Below are 10,137 nucleotides of genomic sequence, written 5' to 3'. Positions count from 1 at the left end.
AGCCGTGTTTCACAAAGGTAATTTATTATGTGGAGATCAGGCTTTTTTCCCCGGACACATTATTCCATTACTCACGCTTTGCGCTGGTTTCGCAGGAAGTGAACATTTTAAAAGCAATCTGTGCTTTATTCGAATGATTTATGCAATATTCCATTTATTTATTTTTAAATGCAACTTTGTAAGGGAAAAAGCTGTTTTCATAATTCAAAAATCACTTACAAAGGCTTTGACATTTCTGCCACATGTTTTGGTAAATCATAATTATGACATAAAAATTCATAATTATAACATACTAAGTCATTCAGTGATTGTGACATAAAAAGTTATGTCAAAATATATGAAATAAAAATTTAAACTTGACACTCATGATTTTGACTTTGTCATTATTTTGACTTGACATTATGACTTAAGTCATAATCACAGTCATAATTATGAGATTAAAAAGTTGAAATTATCACTGTCATAATTATGACTTTTTGTCATAATTTTTTATTTATGTCATAATTATTACTTTTAAATCATAATTTTGAATTAATGTCATAATTTTGACTTTTAATGTCTAAATTATGACTTAGTATGTCATAATTTCGACTTTTCATCTCATAAATATGATTAGTATGTCATTCTTTCGACTTTTGTCATAATTATGTCCAAAAGCATGATATTTTTTTCTTATGTGGCAGAAATGGCCTTCCATACATCAGTGTTAAGTACATGCATCACTATTGATTTTTGTATTTAATAAGTTTCAGTGAAAGTGGAGTGGTGAAAATAACATTATAATCCGTTTTGAATAAAACAAATTAGTTTAATTTTTTTTATTTATGCTACATTCAAATTCTTTTTACAAAATTTGCAACTTTGTAGGGGAAAAAGCTATTTTCATAATTTAGAAATCACTTGCAAAGACTTTAACTTTCCTCCTGAAATCACTGTAAACATGTAAATGCATATGGACTATATCAGTGGCGGGCCGTGCATTTCACACCTAGGCCTTCTGTCCTACCTGAATTAATAACTTTTAATAGTGTAGCAGTGCAAAGACTCTATAATTGTTGTTTTTATTTTGCACCGGCAGTTATTGGGTTAATGCGGTGGTGAGTTTGGAAAAGGCCGGTAGAGAGAAACGAGCGCGTGAGTTCGGCTGGTGCTTTGTGTACAGTTGTTCTTGCGTTCCGATTATAAGTTCAGAAACGGAGCCTCCCTTATCTTGTCGTTCAATGGTTACGGATGTTTAAAAAAAAAAAAAAAGTTTCGATCATAAATTTAAAAGAAAAATTAAGAAGAAAATCATATTCACCACGGAAAAAAAAAGCATTATACTCACCAAAACTACTGATTATTTTTTACACAAAATCCATCCTTATTTCTTTCCTCAGGAAGACTTAAATTACTCTGTTGTACAGGTTATCTGTGCGTTTCAGTTCCAACAATAACGAGTCTAATGCTGAAAGTCGAGTCCCGTCATATTTCTAGCATAAGTTTTAATTCGCTTTAGAGAGTGTCTGCTCGACAGAAGCAGTGGACACAGTCACCGCATAACCTGACGATGTGTAACGTTACAGCTGTCCCATGCTCTCACACAGAGTTTTGAACGAAAGCAATGAGATCAGCGGGACTTTTGCCTTCAAAATCATTCGTGGCATAACTTACATTAGTCAGTTTTTACCCGGACAGATCGAGCAGTGTTCCGTGACTCTGCGTTAAGCTCAGGCTGAATAAGGGATTTTTTCCGGTAGGTTTGAACCTGCTGGGGGTCGAGGAGGGAAAGAAACATTAATTTGTGGGTTGAAAAACTATTAAATCTACAGGAATATATTTTAGTTTGCAGTTCGCTACAGATGCGGATAGCCTACTGACAACCAGTAATAGTACGCGCTCTGACCATCCAATCAAAGAACGTGAAAATGCCGACGTTATTGTGTGCCTGCTAGATGGCCCCGCTGCAGTCAAATCGAAATCTGATTGGCTGATTAAATCTGACTGCTTATCTGATTGGTTAAAGCAACAGTTTCATTGCCATTCATTGTAAGCTACAGGCGCCCGCACTGTCGATTCTGAAGGCCTGAAGGCAGATTTCTTTGACCCTGGCAACGCATGATGGCTGAAATATGATTGGATAAAAGCGCTAAAATAAACATACACTACTGGAAGCAGCGCAACCAAGAGAAAAGCTATAAAATTAAGAGAATGAACTATTGGGAATAATTTAATACTCATTCATGGAAAAAATATATTAAAGTGCAAGTCAGTGATTCTGATAGTGTTTAGGCCAGCAGAGAAGGCCTTGCTGGCCCTGACGGCCCACCACTGGACTATATACTTGCACAGACAGCATCTTTAATACAGTTGTTATGACCAGAATAAATAGAATGGACACTTGTGAAGTGCCTTGATGTCTGAATATGATCATTTTCAAATGAAGTTACAGAGACATGTAGTTTTGCATTGATGTGAATAAGTGCCATGTGATGTAAAGCATTGGTCCTTAAACTTTTTTTGTCGCGCCCCCCTTTAAACCTTAAAAAAAAAAAGAAGCTCAGCTTCTTGTCGGTCTTCTCACCGCCACACACACAGAAGCGTTCGCAGGAGCAGCGTGTGATTCGGGCTGTTCTCTGCTGGCTTAATGTTCCAATGGGGACGGGTCGGTCCGAAGAGGAACGATTCAGTGTAACTGTTGTTCAATGCCGCTTTACTAAGGCCGAGCGCTAACCGCTACTCGCGCTCTTGAACGCCGGTGCGCCGGCTGGGTTTAGCTGATCTCCCGCGCCCCATGCAGTGTCCCTGCGCCCCACACTTTGAGAAGATGTAACGTGATGTCCTGCTGTTGGTGTGTTGCAGGAGAGCTTCACCTCACTCCACTGCAGGGGATCCTCCAGATGAGACCCAGCTTCACATACCTGGATAAAGCTGATACTAAACATAGAGAAAGAGAGGCGGCCAATGAAGGTAGGGACGGGTAAAAAATGGTTCACGATATAATGTTTCATATCGTTCGGTATTGATAATTATTGACATTTTTTTATAAACTTTTTGTTTTATTTTTTTAAGACAAGTAGAAAAGTTAGTAAACCACTGTTTTTTTATGTATTTATCCACATTATTAAAGGTTCTCTAAGCACTTCTTGTTGACGTTCGAACTATTGTCAAACAAAACGGAGGCTAGCTAGACCCTCCCTTCTCCTCATCCGCGCACTAACCCCCCAAACCACACCCCCAAACTCTTCTTGTCGGTCATTGGCTGGAACAGTTTGTTATGTTTCGGGGAGCGGGTCGCCGCAGTTTGTTTTTGTTGCCGCTGTCTGCAGAGATCGCCTTTCTTTACAGTGTGTTCAGGGGACAGGCAGCCTGCGGATAGTGAGGAGATGTTTGCTGTATGTGACAAAAAATGTTTGGCCTAAAAAACGTGTGACATCGCTTAGAGCACCTTTAAGGCAAACTTTGGAAAGGAGGAGATAACGCACAGCCGCGCTTTCCGCGCATTTTTTGACGCAATCACAATGGGTCTCCCTCATGAAACATTCGTAAATATACGAGTAAATATGCGAGTGATTTGCGCGTGAAGAGACCTTCCCGAAAACTCTTCTCCAGATTCACAAATACTTCTTAAACGTCAGATGTGATAGTGAAATGTGTGTGTGTTAATTAATTCCAATCATTTGTAAATGGGACGCGCGTGCACGCTCATTCTCAATTACCATAAATCCCGCCCATTAAATCCGACTGACAACTATTTCTGAAATCATTTCTCAGATGCAGGGCATCATATTATGACACCAAACGAAGGATTTCAACATGTCTTCTCAAAAGCGAATGAAAAATTTCTCAGATGCAGAAATCAAAGTTTTATTATCAGAAGTTCATTCAAAACACCACATTTTATTTTCAAGCGTAGGCTACATAGTGGCGTATCAGGTCCTAAAGAAAGCAAGCTTGGCAGCATTACAGATGCAGTTAATGGAGTTTCATCTGTTAATCAAACAGTCCCAGAAGTAAAAAGAACACCCATATGTAATTACTATATATAATATTTTTTCAAAATGCTGTGTAAATATGTACCCGATTAAGGTGAACTAAAATGCAGCCTTATTAATGAGCCGTTCGGGTGTTAAGCGCACTATTTACGCTTGGCTGGGAGCAGCTGTAGATTTCTTGTGTACCAACTAACATTTGGAAAATATGAACATTTTAATGAATCCGAAAATTTACGCCAGAACCACTTTACACACGATTTACACACAAACTCGTTCTGCTCTTGTTTCATCAATTAGACCCAATTTGTGAACATTCACATATTGCGTCTAAGATCTACAGGGATTTCAATGAAAATATCGAGGGCTATATTGATTTTTTTTTTTTTTATAACGTTACCGGCAATGGTGTACCGTCGATAAATACCGATACCGTTTTATCACCCCGCCCTACTGTCACATCTGAGTTGATCTTAAAGTCTCCATAAAAGGGAAGTTGCGCTAGTCGTTTCTCTTCTATTGTCCTGTATTCTGGAACAAGAACAAATGTGGGCGGGGCTTGATTGTGTCCGTGTGGAATTGATTGGATGGGTGTGGTCTGCTATTGGCTGATCTCATGTGAGTGACAGGTTAAAGCCCCGCCCACATCAGCAGAGAAGAGAAGAGATGCTGCAAGAGGAACTTATTCTGATTCAAGATTATTAAAACAATTATGATGTGCACCCATAAATCGTTTATAATAAACACTGCAATATTCCATAAAGAATTTTGATTTCATGTCGACTTTAAAGGGCAAATGAAGATTTCACAGTAACACTTTATAAAAAGGTTCTATCTCATTGTGTCCCCTAGGATTTTTTTTCAGATTGAAACTGCTAGTGTTGCGGAGCGGGCATGTTACGGATACGTGGTGTACATTTTTTAGCAATCAAAAAGCATGTCTAATTAATTGAAATAATGTATTATAAATCATTAAACTTATACAACATTTAAAAAATATATATGAAAACAAATGTCACCCTAATTCTGTCTTGTGTTTTTTCTGGTAATAAAATGAAGACATAAAACACAAATTTTAGCATTTATCATCAATTTAAATCATATGAAATTAAATAAACTTTGTCACATAACGTGCTGCACAATGAGCTTTTCTGTTAAAATTAAAACATGGATTATTCCTTAAACTGAATTTTGATGATAATTTATTTGGATTAATGTTAGTATTATTACATTGGGACATATCTAAATTCTACTGTACAGCAGTAATATATTTCTGTCAAGTTAAACCGAACTTTTATTTTGACGGGTTGCCGTGAAGACCTTTTGAGTTTCTGTGTGTTTATGTCATGATGATAGTTTTTCTCAAATGAAGCGGTGAAATGATCACGAAGTGACTTTCGGAGTGGATCTAGAGCCTGGAGAGGAAGTTCATGCATTTGTGTCTTCATATAGACCAAAAAACAGCGCAAGCGTCACACGTGCTTCAGTGTGTGTGTGTGTGTGTGTGTGGTAAATGAAACTGCGCGTCGGCGGCACCATTCATTCACACAGAACACGCAGGATTCGTATTTAAATTGTCTTTGTGGTTTAATATCCACACACACTAGTCTACATCGCGATTTGATTTCAAGTGTATACTGAACTGCTTTCTATTTATTCTTCAAAAAATTTACAAATTCCGTGAAATTCCGTGTTATACAGTAAATTCCGTTTTTATGACTGGATTTCGTCAGCATTTTAGGGGGGGCGGGGTGTCGTTTTGGCCGCCCCCCCCAAAACAATGGTAGGGGAAACACTGTATTTGAAAACGTTAGTTTACTACATTAGTTAAGATGTACTAACAATAAAATAATGTGTTTTATTTGTTAATTTCAACATTTACTAATACATTATTAAAATCAAAAGTTGTATCTGTTAATATTATTTAATGGACCTGAACTAACAATGAACTGTTTTATTTTTATTAACTAATGTTAACAAAGATTAATACATACTGTAACACATATATTGCTCGTTGTTAGTCAATGCATTAACTAACGTTAACTAACCAACCTTATTGTAAAGTTTTGATTTCACATTAAAAGATTTTTATATTAATACTATTAATAATAGTGTCTTTATAATAAACGTGCTAAGTTGATTTAAAAAAAATCATATTCATGTTGTTTTTATATGGTTTTGAGAAAATATTGTGCCATTTTCAAGAAAATATTTAATTTACATTTATGGATTTGTCAGATTTTGTTTTTCCAAAGCGACTTCCATTACATTTAAGGTTCACATTTCAACTCGGAAATTAAATAGCGAATGCATAAATTCAAATATATTTAATGACAAAAAATGTAATGTATATAACCATTAAAGAAAAAACATATTTTCCATTCACATTGAACGTACACATCATCATCATAATTATTCAAAAAAAGTTTTAAATGTATTTTTACTTTAGAAAGTATATTATATTAATTCATAAATATCATTTAAGTTTTTGGTCTCTGTTAGATACATTATGATTGTTATTAACTACCGAATGTGTGTGTTTACAGCTGGAGACTCTTCTCAGGATGAAGCAGAAGAAGACGTTAAACAAATCACTGTAAGACTTCATGCCATTTGTAAAGAAACACTACACGCCTGCGCACATATATATTCAAACGCGCATACCTATAGACTAAACATGCACTCAGTCCGTGTGTTGTGCTCATTCCTCTCATCGTTCACCTGTGTTTGAACAGGTGAGGTTTTCCCGCCCTGAGTCAGAACAGGCCCGTCAGCGCCGCATCCAGTCCTACGAGTTCCTGCAGAAGAAACAGGCTGAGGAACCCTGGGTTCACCTGCACTACCACGGGCTCCAGGTGAGTCTGATCACATGACCCACGCTTGACTGACGACGTCTGATCACATGACCCACGCTTGACTGACGTCTGATCACATGACCCACGCTTGACTGACGTCTGATCACATGACCCATGCTTGACTGACGACGTCTGATCACATGACCCACGCTTGACTGATGACGTCTGATCACATGACCCACGCTTGACTGACCTCTGATCACATGACCCACGCTTGACTGACGACGTCTGATCACATGACCCACGCTTGACTGATGACGTCTGATCACATGACCCACGCTTGACTGACGACGTCTGATCACATGACCCACGCTTGACTGACGTCTGATCACATGACCCACGCTTGACTGACGTCTGATCACATGACCCACGCTTGACTGACGACGTCTGATCACATGACCCACGCTTGACTGATGACGTCTGATCACATGACCCACGCTTGACTGACCTCTGATCACATGACCCACGCTTGACTGACGACGTCTGATCACATGACCCACGCTTGACTGATGACGTCTGATCACATGACCCACGCTTGACTGACGTCTGATCACATGACCCACGCTTGACTGACGACGTCTGATCACATGACCCACGCTTGACTGATGACGTCTGATCACATGACCCACGCTTGACTGACCTCTGATCACATGACCCACGCTTGACTGACGACGTCTGATCACATGACCCACGCTTGACTGACGACGTCTGATCACATGACCCACGCTTGACTGACGTCTGATCACATGACCCACGCTTGACTGACGTCTGATCACATGACCCACGCTTGACTGACGACGTCTGATCACATGACCCACGCTTGACTGACGACGTCTGATCACATGACCCACGCTTGACTGACGACGTCTGATCACATGACCCACGCTTGACTGACGACGTCTGATCACATGACCCACGCTTGACTGACCTCTGATCACATGACCCACGCTTGACTGACGACGTCTGATCACATGACCCACGCTTGACTGACGACGTCTGATCACATGACCCACGCTTGACTGACGTCTGATCACATGACCCACGCTTGACTGACGTCTGATCACATGACCCACGCTTGACTGACCTCTGATCACATGACCCACGCTTGACTGACGACGTCTGATCACATGACCCACGCTTGACTGACGACGTCTGATCACATGACCCACGCTTGACTGACGACGTCTGATCACATGACCCACGCTTGACTGACCTCTGATCACATGACCCACGCTTGACTGACGTCTGATCACATGACCCACGCTTGACTGACGTCTGATCACATGACCCACGCTTGACTGACCTCTGATCACATGACCCACGCTTGACTGACGTCTGATCACATGACCCACGCTTGACTGACCTCTGATCACATGACCCACGCTTGACTGACGACGTCTGATCACATGACCCACGCTTGACTGACGTCTGATCACATGACCCACGCTTGACTGACGACGTCTGATCACATGACCCACGCTTGACTGACGACGTCTGATCACATGACCCACGCTTGACTGACGACGTCTGATCACATGACCCACGCTTGACTGACGACGTCTGATCACATGACCCACGCTTGACTGACCTCTGATCACATGACCCACGCTTGACTGACGTCTGATCACATGACCCACGCTTGACTGACGTCTGATCACATGACCCACGCTTGACTGACCTCTGATCACATGACCCACGCTTGACTGACGTCTGATCACATGACCCACGCTTGACTGACCTCTGATCACATGACCCACGCTTGACTGACGACGTCTGATCACATGACCCACGCTTGACTGACGTCTGATCACATGACCCACGCTTGACTGACGTCTGATCACATGACCCACGCTTGACTGACCTCTGATCACATGACCCACGCTTGACTGACGTCTGATCACATGACCCACGCTTGACTGACGACGGCTGATCACATGACCCACGCTTGACTGACGACGGCTGATCACATGACCCACGCTTGACTGACGACGGCTGATCACATGATCTACGCTTGACTGACGACGGCTGATCACATGACCCACGCTTGACTGACGACGTCTGATCACATGACCCACGCTTGACTGACGACGTCTGATCACATGACCCACGCTTGACTGACGACGTCTGATCACATGACCCACGCTTGACTGACGACGTCTGATCACATGACCCACGCTTGACTGACGACGTCTGATCACATGACCCACGCTTGACTGACGACGTCTGATCACATGACCCACGCTTGACTGACGACGTCTGATCACATGACCCACGCTTGACTGACGACGTCTGATCACATGACCCACGCTTGACTGACGACGTCTGATCACATGACCCACGCTTGACTGACGACGTCTGATCACATGACCCATGCTTGACTGACCTCTGATCACATGACCCACGCTTGACTGACGTCTGATCACATGACCCACGCTTGACTGACGACGTCTGATCACATGACCCACGCTTGACTGACGACGTCTGATCACATGACCCACGCTTGACTGACGACGTCTGATCACATGACCCATGCTTGACTGACCTCTGATCACATGACCCACGCTTGACTGACGTCTGATCACATGACCCACGCTTGACTGACGACGTCTGATCACATGACCCACGCTTGACTGACGACGTCTGATCACATGACCCACGCTTGACTGACGACCTCTGATCACATGACCCACGCTTGACTGACCTCTGATCACATGACCCACGCTTGACTGACGTCTGATCACATGACCCACGCTTGACTGACGTCTGATCACATGACCCACGCTTGACTGACGACGTCTGATCACATGACCCACGCTTGACTGACGACGTCTGATCACATGACCCACGCTTGACTGACGTCTGATCACATGACCCACGCTTGACTGACGTCTGATCACATGACCCACGCTTGACTGACGACGTCTGATCACAGCATTTATTAATGTGTCCACTAACAATACAATGCATGTTCATTACGGTGATTTTATTAGCATAATGGAACACCTGCATGTTCTTTATATATTATATAATGCATGCATTTTCATTTATTCTGCTTGCATCTGTAGGACGGACGTTCTGAGCATGAGCGCCAGTATCTTTACTGCCAGGCCATGGATACCACAGAAAACACGGAGCTGGTGAAAACACCAGGGTTAGTGCATGGACTGATAAACACTTGATTTTACCCGGGATGTTTCGCTCTCGGTGCTCATCACGTGTGTGTGTGTGTGTGTGTGTGTGTGTGTTCTCTCCGCAGGGAATACCTGTCCATGCTCATGCCTCCTCTGGCTGAAGAGAAAGTGTAAGTAGAG

At 41.9% G+C, this 10,137-nt stretch overlaps 1 protein-coding gene across 1 annotated transcript in view; it reads left to right on the top strand.

Annotated features, from left to right (window-relative positions):
• polr3e (polymerase (RNA) III (DNA directed) polypeptide E) overlaps window positions 1-10,137 on the top strand; it is a 49,438-nt gene that overhangs the window by 20,919 nt on the left and 18,382 nt on the right. Inside the window, exons 6-11 of the mRNA XM_056244700.1 lie at window positions 1-17; window positions 2,842-2,949; window positions 6,518-6,567; window positions 6,707-6,826; window positions 9,892-9,977; window positions 10,083-10,127. The exon at window positions 1-17 is cut by the window's left edge and continues 66 nt beyond it. Of these exons, the coding sequence (XP_056100675.1) occupies window positions 1-17; window positions 2,842-2,949; window positions 6,518-6,567; window positions 6,707-6,826; window positions 9,892-9,977; window positions 10,083-10,127 (426 nt within the window). The remainder of the gene's footprint in view (window positions 18-2,841; window positions 2,950-6,517; window positions 6,568-6,706; window positions 6,827-9,891; window positions 9,978-10,082; window positions 10,128-10,137) is intronic.

Source organism: Rhinichthys klamathensis, unplaced genomic scaffold (genome assembly GCF_029890125.1).
Source record: "Rhinichthys klamathensis goyatoka isolate OS25496 unplaced genomic scaffold, OSU_Roscu_1.1 h1tg001050l_1, whole genome shotgun sequence".
In the NCBI taxonomy this organism is placed as follows: Eukaryota; Metazoa; Chordata; class Actinopteri; order Cypriniformes; family Leuciscidae; genus Rhinichthys; species Rhinichthys klamathensis.
Note: the sequence above shows the minus strand (reverse complement) of the source record. Positions and strands in the feature narration are given on the sequence as shown.